The sequence below is a fragment of the Cinclus cinclus genome, chromosome 2 (genome assembly GCF_963662255.1).
Source record: "Cinclus cinclus chromosome 2, bCinCin1.1, whole genome shotgun sequence".
Lineage (NCBI taxonomy): Eukaryota > Metazoa > Chordata > Aves > Passeriformes > Cinclidae > Cinclus > Cinclus cinclus.
Genome location: NC_085047.1, coordinates 87,128,519 through 87,145,055, shown reverse-complemented (window position 1 = coordinate 87,145,055; position 16,537 = coordinate 87,128,519). Strand labels below are relative to the sequence as shown.

The 16,537-nt window shown below is 43.9% G+C and overlaps 2 protein-coding genes and 1 long non-coding RNA gene across 8 annotated transcripts in view; 1 reads left to right on the top strand and 2 right to left on the bottom strand.

Moving 5' to 3' along the window:
* EIF5B (eukaryotic translation initiation factor 5B) overlaps positions 1–3,572 on the bottom strand; it is a 35,309-nt gene extending 31,737 nt beyond the window's left edge. For all 3 annotated transcript variants that reach the window (XM_062487874.1, XM_062487876.1, XM_062487877.1), the window contains exon 1: positions 3,443–3,572. In XM_062487874.1, the coding sequence (XP_062343858.1) occupies positions 3,443–3,477 (35 nt within the window). In that variant the 5' untranslated portion in view covers positions 3,478–3,572. The remainder of the gene's footprint in view (positions 1–3,442) is intronic.
* Positions 3,573–4,560: 988 nt separating this feature from the next.
* On the bottom strand, positions 4,561–5,380 carry LOC134041318 (uncharacterized). Its single transcript, XR_009932981.1, has 2 exons — positions 5,112–5,380; positions 4,561–4,874 (listed from the first exon to the last, which is right to left on the bottom strand). It is a non-coding gene; the product is annotated as an uncharacterized LOC134041318 (long non-coding RNA).
* On the top strand, positions 4,872–15,892 carry TXNDC9 (thioredoxin domain containing 9). Of its 4 annotated transcripts, none has more exons than XM_062487881.1 (5): positions 4,872–4,905; positions 7,359–7,575; positions 9,768–9,886; positions 11,772–12,026; positions 14,271–15,892. In XM_062487881.1, exons 2-5 carry the CDS (start codon positions 7,387–7,389, stop codon positions 14,386–14,388), a joined length of 681 nt encoding a protein of 226 aa, XP_062343865.1. In that variant the 5' UTR covers positions 4,872–4,905; positions 7,359–7,386; the 3' UTR covers positions 14,389–15,892. The 4 variants fall into 4 exon arrangements, with proteins under 4 accessions (XP_062343865.1, XP_062343864.1, XP_062343862.1 ...); XM_062487880.1 differs by lacking the exon at positions 4,872–4,905 and adding an exon at positions 5,684–5,707; XM_062487878.1 differs by lacking the exon at positions 4,872–4,905 and adding an exon at positions 5,720–5,823.
* Positions 15,893–16,537: the final 645 nt, after the last annotated feature.

Sequence of the window (16,537 nt, the reverse complement as noted above, 5' to 3'; positions counted from 1 at the left end):
CTTCAATTAGGAAAGCTTGAAAACTCAAGATCTCGTATTTTCATTGAAATATTTGCTATGAAACTTCATTTGAAAATGACTGATCACCACAAACTGAAAAATTAAATAGGAAACAGTTAAAGCAACTTCCCTAAGGCTTTGGGGCTATTTTGATCCAAGACTCTACGAAGCATCTAACACATCACAAAGTGACCATGTATCTGACCATTCTAGATAAATGTTATTTATTGGCAGATGCACAGCAATCAAGCAGCAAGAACCACTAACAGAGCTCCAGAAAGGCATAACAGAGGTGCTAGTATAGTATGAACAGAAGTGTAGTGTTCAGGTAGCAATCCGTACTCATAACAGGCCAGTCTTGCATTTTTCATTTTTTTCCTGTTCATCACAGCTATCATCTCACTCAGGGTCTTGTTATAGAAACAAGGTATAAGTACATAGGGACAAAAATTCATCCTCAGCCTCATTTCTCAGCACACATCAATACCCACTGATATGACCGCTACCATACCCAGCAGAAACAGGGGAGGAGGAAACTCCACTACAGAAGCAAAGCTATGGGGCTGAGGGGAGAAAAGCAGAGCAAAGATTACTTGTACCTTAAATATTTTGTCTCAGTGTGTCAAGCAGAAAATCACTTTCCTGTCATCACATCAATTCCCAAACAAATATTCACAGCATAAACATAACCACCTGCATATTTCCACATGCTCCCTCTGCACTACAAGTTGTACCCATGAGCTGTCACATACTTTGGGAGCTGCAGCCAAAAAGAATACAAGGAATTGTTCCTGTAACATAACTGTTGGGGGAAAAAAAAAGAAAGGAAAAGGGGGGATTAAATAGCACAGCACTATATGGCACAGAAGTAAAGATGCAGCAAGCAAATCCACCTGGAAGCCTTTGATCACACAGTGTCATCCCTCTCTCACTTTACAGCAAAGAGAGGGGAAACTGATGAGGCATTTTCAAACTTCAGATTCAAGCCACAGATTGCAGCACACCCTCCCTCTCAGAGGAATTTCATATTCACAAGATGTTACCTAGAACCAAGACCACCAGAAAATGAAAGTTATCTCTGCAGGTAACACCTGTTCCAAAACATCATTGGCCTTCCAGGTCCATCCTCACTTCCATCCCTCAAGCCCTCTGCTATAAAACACTGACAGTGTAACCATCCGGTCCTCTTTTATCAAACACATTCTTGTTTATGTTCTTCTTCCACATCATCCCTCTCCCTGCCATACAACTGTGTAGCCCTGTGACTGTACTGTCACTGCTGGGAGCAATTCCTAAGCTCAGTACTGCATTTGCAAGACCCTGGAACTAAAGCCTGTCAAGGCTTACTTTGACTGAACTTCTGACCTACCTACAACTGTTCCTTGATTTAGCTGTGACAGCAATTTCTCTAATTAATCAGGTGCCTATGCCTAATTGGTTCTACTTTTGTTTAGGGCACGCTGCAACCATAGTTTCATATAGAATCAGTGACAGCCACTGCACAGAGTGTGATATTCAGAAGTCCACAACAATAATGTCAAGGAATACAGGCCTGGTACGGGAGCAGTGGCCTTGAGAATGGAGGAGACAAGACACAGCAGGGCACAGGTATGTGGGATAAACAGAGATGGCTTCTACAGACTTGCTCCTACAGACACAGGACACTCCACAACTTGAGAGACACTGGCTAAAAGAAATGCAGACCTAAAGAAAATTTGTTTTAGGGGTAACAAACAAGAAAGCAATAGTATTTAATAGTGTCTCTCTCTTATTTGGATGTACTGTGGAGCTAACAAATGGAGGCAGCCAACCACAAAGCTTCACGGAATAATCAGTGAAGAGCAAAGTCACATTAACAATCACATAAAAACGATCTCAAGTGGATCTTGGAGCAAGGAAGATGAAACCACAACCATGAGCAATCACACGCACCCGGTGAAGGACACCTGATGCTGACAACACTCTGCAGCAGCTCACCACTACCACCAGGATGAAACCACTGACCTTAGGACTTGGCAACAAGGAGCACAAATACTGTTACTGCACTACTGTCCTTTCTTTTTTGCAACATTAAGATCTGACGTAATAATAAAGATTTCAACTACTCTAACAAGAAATTCTTGACATTTCCTTTAAGGTATGCTTCCATTTTTAAACACAAACGACATTTCGTGTGTAGCACACCAGAGGCCTGTGCTCAGTAATTTACAGAGATACACAGAGAGGACAAAGCATCCAGCAGGCACCAAGATTCAAAGTGTTCCCTACACACCAGCCACTACCTGTGAAACAGCCTCAAGAAGCAAAGTTTCAGTACCCAAAGGTTTTTTCATACATCTGGAATCTACCACACTGCCTACAAAGACAGGCACTAGGTCTTCATTCCTTTAGAGCACAAATATCCAACCCTTCCCTCTACTTTCTCAAGTCACACAACTCACCTCCTCACCAGAGCTGCTCTCAAGATATTCCTGTGAAATACAGCCCATGAAACAAGTTGATAATGACACTAAAAAGCAATACACACACGGCATGACAAAAGGCATCAGGAAAAACAGGCAGATGAGGAAAATACTTCACTGAGAAAATACTCATTATCCAGAAAGGACTGGCGAAACTGAAACAGTTTATACCCTTACCTGACAAGTAAGCATCAATACATGCCTAAGTAATAAGTTCTCAGAGATTAAACAGCATTTTATGACACAGCTGTCATGGGGAGAACTTCCAGAGGAGAAACACTTAATGGCTCAAGGAAAAAACGCTGTAATTTCTAGTTCATACACGTTTCAAGACATCAGTTTTCGTTTAACTACCTGCCACTATTAAAAACTAGAAATACTCTTTAAACGGATTGTTTCTTTGTATTATTACTTTATAGTGACAAGTAAAAATAAATTCTCTCCTGGTAGTACATAGATACACAATGTCATTCGGTCGGCATTCCATATGGTTCATACAGCTACCTTTATAGGAAACTCTTCCACACAAAAAAAGTTCACAGGGCATTATCCACGACTATGTGACTATAACGATAGAGGCGACTCTCTTATCCTCCAACCACTAAAATATCCACCATCTGCATTTATTAAGCAAGCACATGAAACATGCAGGTATCAGTGTCACAGCACGATCTACAGCACTAACGCCCAGCACGAGATAAAAAATAATTAAGAGACCCACATCTGAATCACTTCAATCGCACTAAACAGCTATTTTCCAGCTGGAAATCGAGCCGCCTGCCCCTTCACGGGCAAACACACGCACGGCCGGGCCGAGCCGGGCCTGGTGCGCCCCGCCTGCGCTGAGGCCGCGAGCCCCGGCCGGGCCCGGCGCCTGACTCAGCGCCGTGTGGGCCGTGTCACGCCGCCGCGGGCGGCCCGGTACGGTGGTCCCTACGGCGGGAAGGGGGAGTGGGAGGGCGTTTCCCCGTATCCCTCACCTCTCCTCGCTGCGGTTCTTCTGCTTCTTGCCCATGGCGGCGGCACCGGCGCGCGCGACCCCTCAGCGCTGACCGCGCGCCGCCCCGCGCGCCGCCCCGCGCATATGGCACCGCCGCGCGCCGCGCACGCGCCCCCCCTCCGCTCCGCCCCGCCCCTGGCCCCGGCCCCGGCCCCTCCCCGCCCGCGCCGCGGGCCTCTGAGAGAGCGCCTCCTGCCGGCCGGAGGGGGAACGGGCCCGGCCCCGGCTGCTCCGGAGACCGACCGGCTTCGTGAAACAGGCTTTGTTCACCTCCGTTTGGACGTCGGGCAGCCCCCGGAAAATGTCTAAGTGACGTCCCGGATCTTGCAGCTTCCCTCCTGGTCCACTGGCAGCCCCGAGAAATATCTAAATGATGCCCCCAGTCTGTAGTTTCCCTCCAGCCTTCCCGGGGGCCCCAGGACTTCCTGTCAGGGTTGCGGCCCGTTTGGCAATGAAACCTGACGGATAGTAAAAACAAACACCTTTGAAAAGGTTTATCTGGAGACAAATGGGACAGCTAAGCCAAAGTGGGGGAATGGAGAGGCTAAGGAGGCCGTTTTTATGGAGCAGGGCAGCAGTACAGTGACCAGGAAGTAATTTTGGTGCGGTACATGCCCAGGACACTCCCCCAGCCCTTCACGGACCTCATCTGGTCCGTCATCCGCCTCGCCTGCCCTGTAAGTGAAGCGTAACCAGAACTCTGCCATCTACCCTGAGGTGACTGGCCTTTTTCCTAGCAGGATGCCCTTGGAGGCAGCACTGGGTTCACGGCAATGACCTAACGGACCACCAGGAAAGGGAGACATTTAAAGTACAGTCGTTCCTTCCCCTTTGCCACATTTTCTGTGTACAAACTTTTCCCTTCACACTCCTCTCCAAGGAGCCTAGGGTGCTGCGCCCTCTCACAGGAAAGCCTGGGTCTGCTGCTGCGGGACAGGAGGAGGTGGCCGGCGTTCAGAAGCGTGGAAGCGAGACAGCAAGCACTATGTATTGGGGCGGAGGGGCTCTCAGGTTCGACCTCACCTTCTTGCGGCTACCTTCCTCCGGAGCAAAGCAAGATGGAGCAGAAATAACAACGCTCACAAGGAAGCACAGACATCATTTTATGTATTTATTTAACAGACTTTGAGAGCTGCACGTGTTGTTGTCATCACCCTGCCGCCGTAACTCCTTCGGTGAAAAGAGCAAGAGGCTCGCTCGCTGTTCTCTATACCTTTCAGCCTCAGGATCGCCATCTCCATACTGCTTCGCTCCCTAGCACCCTGACTCCTTACTTTCCTTTGCCTTTATACAGCTGTAGTTCCTTATCAGTGCTTCCCACCCAAGCTCCCAGCCGACCGCAGATAAGGCCGAGTTTATCTTTCCACCGCGCCCTCCCCGTCAGCGCATTCCGGTACCGGGCAGCCAGATTTCTAAGAAAGAAGAAACAGAACACGTGTGTTGGTAATTTTTATTCTTATTGTTGTTTTGTTGCTATTATTTGCTCTCTTGTTAAAAAAAAACCACTTTAATATCCCATTATTAATATCAGCGGATCTTCCACTGCACTCACCGGAAGAAGCAAAGAGACGGCGGGCCGCAGCTGCTGCAGCACAGCCCGGTTCTCGGCGAGCCCGCCGGAGCTGCACGGCTCCCGCGGTGGGACTTACCTCACGCTCCCGACCGCCACATCCCCGCCGGGGTCGGCCTCGGCCTCACACCCAACCCCGAGCAGGAACCGCCAGAGAGCAAAGACGCCAGCGGACGCTGCCACCGTCCCCTCCGCAGCCGCCAGAGCAGCCTACGCGACGGGAAAGTCGCTTGGAAGAACGGGGCGTGTTCTGCCCCGCCCCTCGCATGCACGGCGGGAGACGGAATAGGAGCGCCCCGGCGGGCGGGTGCTGCGGAGGCGGGGACGCCTCGGGACGGAGCTGCGGCGGTGCGGAGGGTGGGGCGGCCACCTCGGGCCAGCCGTGCTCCTCCCGCGGGTGTGGCCTAACGCATGCACGCACGCACCCGGCGCGGGGCGCACGCGCGCCAGCGGGCCCGCGGCCAAGTCAGCGCGTCGTCACGGGGCGTGGCGGGGGGGGGGGGTGGTAGTTCCGCGGGTGCGCGCGCAGCCTCCCGCAGGGGCGCGCGTCCGTTTTGCCGGCCAATCAGCGCGCCGGGGGGGGACTTCCAGGCGCGCGCGGTTCCCCCCTCCCCTCCCCCGCTGACTCTCGCGATAGCGGTGGAGGGGCGCGGCCGGCGCGCGAGGAAGCGGAGGGTGAGCGGTGGCTGCCGGGACCGGGTTGCGGCCGCGAGCGGCGACACCACCAGCACCGCGCCCGGGGCGGGGAGGGCGGGGCGGCGCGGCGCCGCTGGAAGTTCATCCCGAGCCGGGTGGGTGGATTGTCTGTTGTGGCGTTGTGTGTAGCCTCCGCTGAGGGAGGCACGCGGCGCCTGCGCAGTGCCCCCGCCGTGTGCCGCCTCCCCTGGTCCGGGACCCTCGGAGCCCCTTCCCGGCCGAGCGGCGGGAACCGCGTCCCCGCCGGTGGTGCCGAGGCTCCCGGCTGCGTAGGAAAGGCGTCTTGACACGCGGGGTTCCGCGACTTAGGAGCCGGGAGACTGCTGGGCACCTCGGGTTGCGGTGGGGACTGGCGGGGGTTGGTCCTGTTCTCTCCCTGTTTGCTTGGAGAACGAGCCTCCCTTTGCCCCAGCTGAGCAGGGTCTCTCCGTCGCCTGCAGACCTGCCGGCCTGTGATTTTCGCCGGCAAGGTTCATACTCCCTCTGGAAACGCAAGAAAGGGGGCGGGCGAAGAGACTTTGTGGTTATCATCTGAGGGAGTAGGGAGGCAGAGTGAGTGTGGCAGTGGGCCGGGCAGTGCTGGTGCCGCGCTACGCCTGGGCTGCTGCCGTCATCTGGGTGCTTTACCCGTCCTTACTTCGAATGTTTCCCTTGCCTGTGTGTGCAGCGTGTTCACAGAGCCAGTGAGTGACGCTCGCAGTTCGCCTGCTTTGAAATACAGCCAAGAGTACCCTGGAGCCCAAATGCGGCACTGTTTAGATCTGTGCTCAGCAGGTTGAGAGTCTGAGTAGGCTGGCTGTGCACTGTCACTGTTTCAGAACTGTCAGTCTCTACACTGATAATTCTTTGCAGCGTAAGTTTATTGGGGAGAACAGGCAATTGTGTTGTCACAACTCTTCATGCACTCTAATTTTGTGTCTTTTGATGTGTTTGGGCAGGGAGAACTTTAGAGAAAATTATTTTTGCTGTTTTTCTTCACACAGCAATTAGGTAGTGGCTTTTAAATCCTCTCGATGGCTGCCATAGGGTGCTGTTTGCAATAGCAATTTTCTGGAACTAATTAAAGCAGTGTACTGGCCTAAGAGCATTTTCTGTTGAGCACCTTGTCTTGTAGCTGAGGAGAGGAGCGTTAACTCAGATTTAAATATGTTAATGTGCCTGAGGAGCTTTAAGTAATTGTGTTTAAACTGCTGGCACAAACTTACATACTGAGCATTGGTTAGACTTGTTCTGAGTCATCTTATACCTCCTCCCAGCAGCTTGGAGCTTTCCAACTGAATTTTCTTGTTTCGAATATTTGTTAAAGTAGGTACATGTAGCTCAAGATGAGCAGCCTTTCGGAATTGGTGAATTTTTCTTTTTTATGTTAACAAGCAGTTTTAGGTTCCTGTGCACTTTTAGTAGTTGCTTTTGTGGCTGAAATAATAGGACTTGACTTGTGTATTTGCCATCTGTGTTCATCATGAAAATATTCTCCAAAGTGGGTTGTAGTAAAGAACTATCTCCTAACTACTCCTGTCTTCAAATAGCAGAACACTTGGTTTTTCTATAGTATGAACTGCAAGCAAAGAGAGGTCTGGGTGTTAATTGTTTGTGTAAATGTTAATTCCTTGTATCACTGTTTCCACAGCTCTGAAGAGACCACTTTACAGCTAAAGATGGCTGCTGATACCCCTGTTGATATCCTTCAAAAAGTTCTGGAGAATGAAATACTTCAGTCAGCCAAGGTTGTGGAGGAACATCTGGATGCTGAAATACAGAAGCTGGACCAAATGGATGAAGATGAATTGGAACACCTTAAACAGAGGAGGCTTGAGGCCCTAAGAAAGAGCCAGCAGCAGAAACAAGTAATTTCTGTAGTATCGGCTCTTGCTGTGTAGAGTGTAGCAGACTTTTTGGAAACTCTTGGGAAATTTTATATGTGAACTAAGTGTTTTGGGGTTGTTCAGTTGGTTTTGTGGATTTTTCCCTCTTTTTCTCCTTTCTGTGCTTATTAATTTTAAATCATCCAGGAAAGTAAGTGTCTGTCCATGTGTGCATGTTTTGTGTTTTTTTAACAGGAGGAAAGAATCACCTCTGTGATTCTTACAATAAGGGTAGGATAACAAACCTCATACAGAGATTTGAGTGTGTCTGCGTTCACTGAACATTGCTATCTGGAAGCATAAGTCCTGTAGGCAGCCTAACCATAAGGCTTTAGGCTCCTTCTGAAGTGTCTTTGTTCTGAAGCTTCCTTTTGAAGCTTCTGAATTGTTACTTGCAGCATGTGATATGTGCCCCCTGTTAAGGTATTTTGTAGAAGGGTGTGACAGGATTTTTCCATGTTCCTAGGCTGGAATAATTTTTCACATTCCTTCTAAGCCAATGAAGTTGTTGTCTTGGTATGACTGCTCATTTCCCCTTAGAGGAAAGAATCTCTCTTGGGATCTGACACCTCATGTCAAATTAGGTGGTCTTTATGTTCCCTCGGAGCTCTTTTTGTACAACAGTTTACACCATAATTTTGGTAACATGGTGCGAGACCTGAATTATAAGTAGGGAAGCTGTAGGTTTCTCAGCCTATTCCATCTGAGCTAACCTAAACAAGAAATTGATTGTGGTGGGGGAGAAGTGACTTGGCTGAAAGGAGATGTCTGGCTGTGATGGAGTCCGTAAAAACAGATGCCAGACTTTGAAATGGCGATGCAGTGATTGATATGGCATGGCTGGGATGCTGGAGGACAAGCAGTGCCAGCAGCTTTGGTTCTGTAAACATGGAAGTAGACAAAGTAGCACACTATTCGCTTGTTCAGTGTATTCAGAACTTCTATATTCAGTGTATATTTGAAGTTCAGTGTATATTTGATTCTAGTGTTTTTCCTTTTTCAGAAGCCATAACTCTTGGATGTCCTTGGATGTGAGCATGTGATAGATCTCATGCACAACTTTCATGTCATTTGGTCTTAAGTCACTGTTCTCACACACTTTCAAATGCAAATGTGAAGTAGGCTACTGCTCAGTAAAAGGAGTGTGCTGTGGCACTATTCCAGAATAAATCTGTCTAGAGGGGAATTAATGCATAATCACTGTTGAGGGATCAGTGAGTTCTTGATTTGCATCATGATGCCTTTTCCATATGATCATACTTCCATGAATTTTTAATGTATACAATATTCAGGAGATTCTTTGTTCTAGCCTAATTTATCTTACAGAGTATCTTTGGTTTGCTTGGAAACCTTTTTCTTTCACCTTCCTAAGACAAAGCTGCAAGATTAAGAGCAGTGATTTATCTAAATATTTCCCCCCTTGGAAAATGAAGGTTTTTGTTAAATTTTGTCATACTGTACTACCTCTAATCATTTAGATTAGTCTTTACTTGTTTAAATACACTGCAGTGAACTTTGGGTTTTTTCCCTAAGTGTGTTTGTCAAAAATGTGGAAGATTAGCTCTTTGGAAACTGTATTTGCACTTAATCAGACAGTTTTTTGATGTTACCTCTACATTTTAGCTTGTGACATTCTGATTCTCCATCAGTGCTATGACTACTGGTGCACATGTGTTTTCGGGATGGTTTGCTGTGAGCCTGGTTCATGTTAGCATCCCTTCAGTTTATATTTGATAGGAAAACATGATGTATTGCAGATGAGATAGTAGGATTTCTTTCTCACTGATTTTTTTCATAGAGTAAAAAATTAAAAGAAATTTATTTGATTCATGTAATTACTTGAGTACATTTGAGTTCTTTGACTGTACAAAAAAAATTTCAGATGCCAAGAGTTTTTGTTGCATTCTTTGAACTAGTCTCATCTCACTTAGAAGCCGCATTGCAGAATTTTATGTAGCTCTGTTCAAGATTTATGTTTCCAAATAAGGAAAGTGGACTTATCTGTGTATCTTCAAAATAAAACTAAAGGGGAGGAAGTAATTTGTTTCTCCACTACTCTATGAAATGGATTTTCACTGCAGGCCCCTCTTCCATTTTCTAAAAGCTATTGAGTTTGCACAACAGATAGACTAACAACCTCCATACTAATTATTTGCTTTTGTGTTTTCCAAAAGGAGTGGCTTTCAAAAGGACATGGAGAATATAGAGAAATCCCAAGTGAGAGAGACTTTTTCCAAGAAGTCAAAGAAAGTAAAAATGTGGTTTGCCATTTCTATAGAGATACAACGTTCAGGTATAGTAAATAAGCTGTGCTGAAGAAACCTTTTGTTTAAAGATGTCTGCAAAAACAGATGTGTTTTTTTTATTCTTTCAAATCCCATTCATGAACAGGCATTTTTAGATGTATTCACATTGCTTCATTATAAATCTCAGTCACTTTTCAAGACATTTGATGTTTTAAAATGTATTTTTTCCACTACAGTTAATCTGAATGTGATTTGAAATACATCTGCTACATAGTTGATTAGAACATAGGTGTATAACCTCTCTGACAATATTTGAGAGACTGCTGTGTTTCATTATTGATTTAGTTTGAGGCAGCCAGGTCTGTAAATATAGATCATACAAGAGCAGCATTTCAAAGAGATGCCTTTGGTTATTCCAGATAAAGATATTCCAGGTAGTTCTGGCAAACAGGAAAAAAAAAAAATAACCAAAACCTTGTCTAGGCATCTTGAGAATTAAACCTTTTTCTTTGAAAGGAACAGTTGCAGCTGCTTTCCCTTTGTGCCTGTGCCTTTGTGATTCTGTCACTTTTTTTAGAGTGTGAGACATCTAAATCTGAGAATATGTGCTGAGTCAGAATCAGAACCCAAACTAGGATGTCCCACTTCCTTGGAAGAATTTCAGAAGTTTTAGGTTGTAGTCTGTTCCTCACTGAGTCTCTCTCAATGTGTTCTGTTAAAATTTGCAGTTGCAAAGTAGGGTAGTTTATAGAAGGAGGAGCCAGTTGTCCTGGTCTTGGTTCTTTGGGGCTTTTTCCCCCCAAAGATGTTATGTTCTCCCTGGCTTATAGAATATAAACTGAAACAGCCTCCCTGTGAGAAATTGAAAGAAGTCAAGGCTGGTTTTTGCAGTGAGGTGTCTGTGTCCTACATTTCCTTAGTGTTTAAAGCAGTTCTGTTTGGCTAGTTTTTACTCAAGAGGGTGAAAGGCTGTCACTGCAAATAAAGTAGCTTAGGACAGGTTTGGGTTCTTGTTTTTTCAATCAGCAGTCTGTAGGCTCAGACTGGAGAAGGAACTTCTGAGGAAGTGCTTTGTAAAGTGTGTCATGCTGGCAAACAGGTTGAAGCTTGTGTTCTGGGTTTACCAACCACCGTATCAAGTTGCTTTCATCTTTGCCAGTCCAGCTTTTTGATCTGTTCAGCTCTCATCTTGAGTTTAAGGACAGTCGCATCACACAGAGTTCATGCAGCTAAGCCAAACGCATAGAGAAGACTGTCCAGAAAGCTGAGATTGCAGGTGGCAAGTCCACAGATCTGTGATCTGACAAGTATTTTGAGCAGTTCGTGTCACTGTCCTATAGCTGAGAAACAATATTTGTATGTTCACTCCTATTCCATGGCAACTGAGAAGTGAGGTATTTTTGCCTTTAGCACTACTGTGCAAAGCAGCCTGTGCAAATCACTTTTTTTTTTTCTGCTTACACTGAGTTACTACATCTCAGCTGTGAAGGTAGTGACTGCAAAAATCCAAAATGCTGTAGCACGTTGAGAGTACAGAGTACTTGTCTGAAGAAATCTGTAGAGAAATTTTTCCCGTTGACAGGAAATTAAGCTAGAGCTGGAACAATAGAAAGAAATGTCATCAGTAAGTGCAGGCCTCAAGAAATGAGAGCAAGATTTCCAGGTGTATGGAAAGTAATTAGGAAGAAATTAGAGAAAGGGATGGTATAATTGTACAGTAGAGGTGCTCCAGGCTGTTCCACTGTTAGTCATTAAATCCAACTCCCTCTGAAACATAGTTTCTCTTGAAACTAAATTCTCAATTGCAAAGGTCATGTCTAAGTATTAACATGATAGAACTAGCTCTTTACTGCTCCTTTTAAACTTTCTCTTGTATGCATATTCTTCAGTTTATTCTAACACTTTATTTGTTTTGGTTTAATTTTTCCACAGGTGCCAAATAATGGACAAACATTTGACTGTATTGGCAAAAAAGCACATTGAGACAAAATTCTTGAAATTAAATGCTGAAAAATCCCCTTTCTTGTGTGAGAGACTGCGCATCAAAGTAATTCCGACTCTAGCACTAATAAAAGATGGAAAAACACAAGACTACGTCGTGGGCTTTACTGACCTTGGTAACACTGATGACTTCACTACAGAAACCTTAGAATGGAGATTAGGCTGTGCAGATGTAATTAATTACAGGTAATTGTTTCGTGATTCTTTTATTTTCAGATAAAGTACAAAGAGAATGAGTATGCAGACAGGAGAATCTGAAAGGTTGTAACTTCAGTGTGTTGTACACTAAGAAAGACATGTAAGAGTTGAATCTAGTTACTTAATCTGTGTGCTTCATCAGGGGAAAGAAGAGAATCTCTTTGGCAAAGTATTGAGACACTGTAATAAGCATTGAGTTGTCCTTCTTGTAGAGTAATAAAAATAAACCCAGTTCCTGTCATGAGGTATATGGAGTAGCAGTGCTGCCCTGATATGGTTTCAGAGTTGTGCATCTAATGTAATCCTATAGCATCTATAGATGCTTCATGTCACAGTTGCAATGCAGTAAAATCTGAGCATTTTTAATCCGCTTCAGAGAAAACTCAGCTAGTCATCCTTAAACTGCATCTAAGTCAGTATTATATGAATATACATTTTTTTCCAACAAACAATACTAAAATGGAAAATAATTTGATTAAGTGTGAATAAATTGAGTAACAGTACAATATAATCATCATAAGTACCTTATTAAAGACTACAGAACAAAAGGCAGTAGAGCACACCTGTCACCACAACAGCCTAACTTTACAGGAAAATTATTTACCAAAATTCTGCTTTCCTTTCCAATGTGTCTCAAATATCATCTCTCTTTTTAGGTTAATTTTGCTTTATTGTTTTGAATGTCTTTAGTGCTTCTTAAACTCTATTAACTGCATTTAAATAAATGTCTAGTGAGGTAAAATTTTGGCAAGAAATACTGTGTCTTAAAGCCAAAAAAACTACTACTCAGTTTGGCTTAGTAGCTGTTGAACGTTGTGTGAAGTGACTGAAATTTGTAATTTTAAAACAACTGGTATTTCCCAGTTCAGTAAAAAGCAAATATGCTGAGACAGCGTGGGTGCATATTCTAGACAGCAACAGCCTTTTATGGGAAAAATCCTTCACTGGAGTAGTATTAAGCACCACTGAGTTTGCTAAATAAATAGCTAAATAAATATTGATGCATTGGCTCATGGCATAATTTTACTTCTACTTGACTCTACTAGTACTGTGTATTTGTTCTTGACTCCTCGTGAAGTGGGACAGTTTTGTTATTTGTTCATTTTGGCAGACCTTGCCTTTGCAATGTGAGTCACATTTCCACACTGCTCTGAAAGTAACATCCCAATCTCTGGAATTCATGAAAAAGGCATAGGTCTCCTCAGAGCTTAGAAATAGTTCTTTTCCTTCAGCCTGTGGGATAGCAGGTGGTGAAAAGGCATGCTTTGTTTAGGGGAAAAACTGTTCAGGTCATATTATTTGCCCAAAATGAGGATTCAAGTGGTATGTTGACGTATGTAATTAAATCACAATCAGTGAACTGTATATATTGGATTAATATCAGCAAAATAGTATTCACATTTTGTAAAGAACCACAGATTTCTAAATACCCCTTTATAGCTAATTCCAGAAGGTTGTAATTGTAATTGCTCACTCACTCACTGACACTTGGATGCAAACCCTGCATGGGTCATGTAAGCAAAAGCAGGGCACACCCTTTTGTGAGCAGCCAGAGGGGATTCCCTTCCTTGTGCAACCCTGCTGGAAGAGAAGCAGGTGCTCCAGCTTTATGTGAAAACCTGCTGTTCCCAACAGGGAACATGGGTCCATTCCCATGGGTGCACATGCTGGTGAGAGAACCCCTGCAGGATCATGGGGGCACTCTGAGGTGCAAGTTCCCCCACAGTCCTGTAGAAGATGTGCAGTCCTGGGGGGAAACTGCTCTGCCTGGCCTAGGCAGAGATAGCATAAACTGACTTCTGGCAAACCCCAGTTTTGACTCCCAAGTCCTTGTTAGCAACATTTTGGCTTCTTTTGTGCTAGTGGCTCCTCACCTGTTTTGAAAAGTTTGTCTGTAATTCCCTGGTTACAGTTTAATCTGACAGATAGTTGTCTTTAGCATGATCAGTTTGCAGAAGAGCCTTTTCAGACAGTTTTTCTCTATAGCTGCACTCACAGGTGCTGTTTACTTTAACACTCCTGTCTTAACTCCAGTTATCCAGGCCATTTTGACCAGAATGTGCTATGCTAGCAACACCACTATGCTGCTTAGGGTTGCTGTAGCAAGTAGGCACTGTGTTCTCTTAGAATGTGTTTTTCTGAAGAAGCACATTCTAATTAGGTCAGTAGAGATGATGCTTACTGTCTGTATGAATATAGCTTTAATCAGCTTGTCTTTCCCTTTTCCTGTAGTGGAAACTTGATGGAGCCACCTTTTCAAAGTCAAAAGAAATATGGAACAAGCTTTACGAAGCTGGACAAGAAGACCATCAGAGGAAAGATATATGATTCAGATTCTGATGATGACTAGAAGAGCCACTAAATATATTTGTAAATCATCTTTTGTTTATGCGTAGTACATTTCTAAGAATGTTTTTTATAAAGCTTACTGCTTTTCATTACATGTGCATATAATTTTCATTTTTCTATACAGTTTTATACAACTGAGTCACAACAGAAAAAAGCTTAAGTATTTTTTTCTCTTTTGGAAGTCATTTGTAATTTAAAAATCTTAGTCCTTCTAACTAAACAACATGGCAAATTATGAACTTAAGCCCTTTGTCTTAAGTATAAGATTATGAAATGTTCTGAAGTAACATAAAAACAGCCGTATGAAGTCAGACCAAAGGTCCCTCTGGCCCAGGATCCAGTCTCAGTGGCTAAAAGGAGATGCACAAGGAAGAATGAAAGCAGGGTCCAGATAGCAGTGCTTCCCCACAATCTACTTTGAGCAATCTGTGGTTTGGGGAACATCGTATCTGAGAGCATTTGCTGCTTAAAATAATGGAAGAAAAATTTCTTCAAATCTTCATAGTATCCAGGCATATGCATCATGTGGCAAGGAGGCTACAGTTTAACTGTGCTGTGTGAGGAGCTACTTCCTATTGTTTTGATTTAATCTGACAAGGGTTTTTTTTTTCTGTTTTTCTTTATTAAAGCAGGTAACAGGCACTTTTAAAAAAACCTATTGTTCTCTATCAGTTCCTTTTTCAGTTGTCTTTGTAAATTTATTATTACTTACAATATCAGTGAAGCACCACAAAATTATTAGTAAAGAAATTGTGCATTTTAAGAAATATTTGCTTATCTTATGGTGCCATATCAAGCCATTGAATAAATTAACTGCATTGCACTATAAGTTGTAAAAGCAGTCATAACTTCTTTGAATTCTGAAATAAGAGAAATTAGTTTTTTCCCTTTTGCCATCTACAAATGCTGCATGTCAGAGCTGATACAGCAGGTAAAGGCACATAGCAACAAGCATATTGAAAACAGCCTTGTTCATGGGTTTGTATCATTCTGTGGTTGTGAATGTGTGGATATTATAGCAGATGCTTCATACAAGAGAATAGAATAGAGAAAAGTATTTGGGAGAAACCTTGATTGTTAAGTTTAGATATAGTGCTTCATACTGTGTACTGTTCTTCAGTTATGGACAGAATTTTTAAGAGAGATCTTTCTTGGACACAATGTAAAATTCCTGGCTAGGTGAACAGTTGATGAGTTTTCATTTTCAAAAAAATTGTTTGCTTTGTGCTGAAGGACCCTTTTGAGGTGGTACTTTGAATCCAGTTGGTCCAAAAAGCAGTGAAGTGGGCCTGGTCAGTCTTGCTGCCTTGTAGAAGAAAACACTTGTGATTGGGCCAGCCCAGCAATATATCTCTAAGTTTAAAAAATTATATTTTGTTTCTGTTCATGTGCATTGAAATAAAATTATTTTCATTCTAATGTTGACTACTGCATCCTTTCAAAGGAGATCTAGATGCTGTGGATTAATTTCTCTATTAATAAAGCCTATCAGAAAGTGTGTATGAGCCCTTTCTAGATTTCTAACAGGCGATATACAGTTCTGTCTTAACATACAGGATCACCCTGAGAACACAATCAGCTTAAGATGTGCACAGCTGCCTGTTGATGTAGGAGATACATGAAGGAGACTTGCTTCACGTTGATCCCTTTTTTAATGCACAAACTCGTTGAATGCATTAAAAAGTGCTCCTTTTTCCTGCATCCAGTTGTATGAAATTCAGGAAACCAATGTTCTAACATTGATGAGTCTTAGCAGTACTCATCACTGAGCCCTAATTGTGTTGAATAAGCTATGGAAATATAAAATCACCTCTAATGTAGTTGCACGCTGTGTGGAAATACGTGGGCTTGTCAGGATTCCAGCAGAGTGCGTTGTTGGAGGTTACTTACTCAGTTCTACACGTGAATAGCCTCATTACAAACTCGGTGCAAATCCTGCTTGGAGTCTGTGGTTTCACGTCACTTTAAGCTGATGGGTTTTTTTCTAGGTTAATCTTCATCCTTCATGGGACCTGTTCCTTCATCAGGCTTGTAAGATGACCACACATACTCTAGTGCTGATACAAGGAGTTTGCAGGAATGTGTGGCTTGGGTAGACTCGGGGACTGGGCTAGGTTGCAAGGGACCCTAGAGATAATCTAGTTCCAACC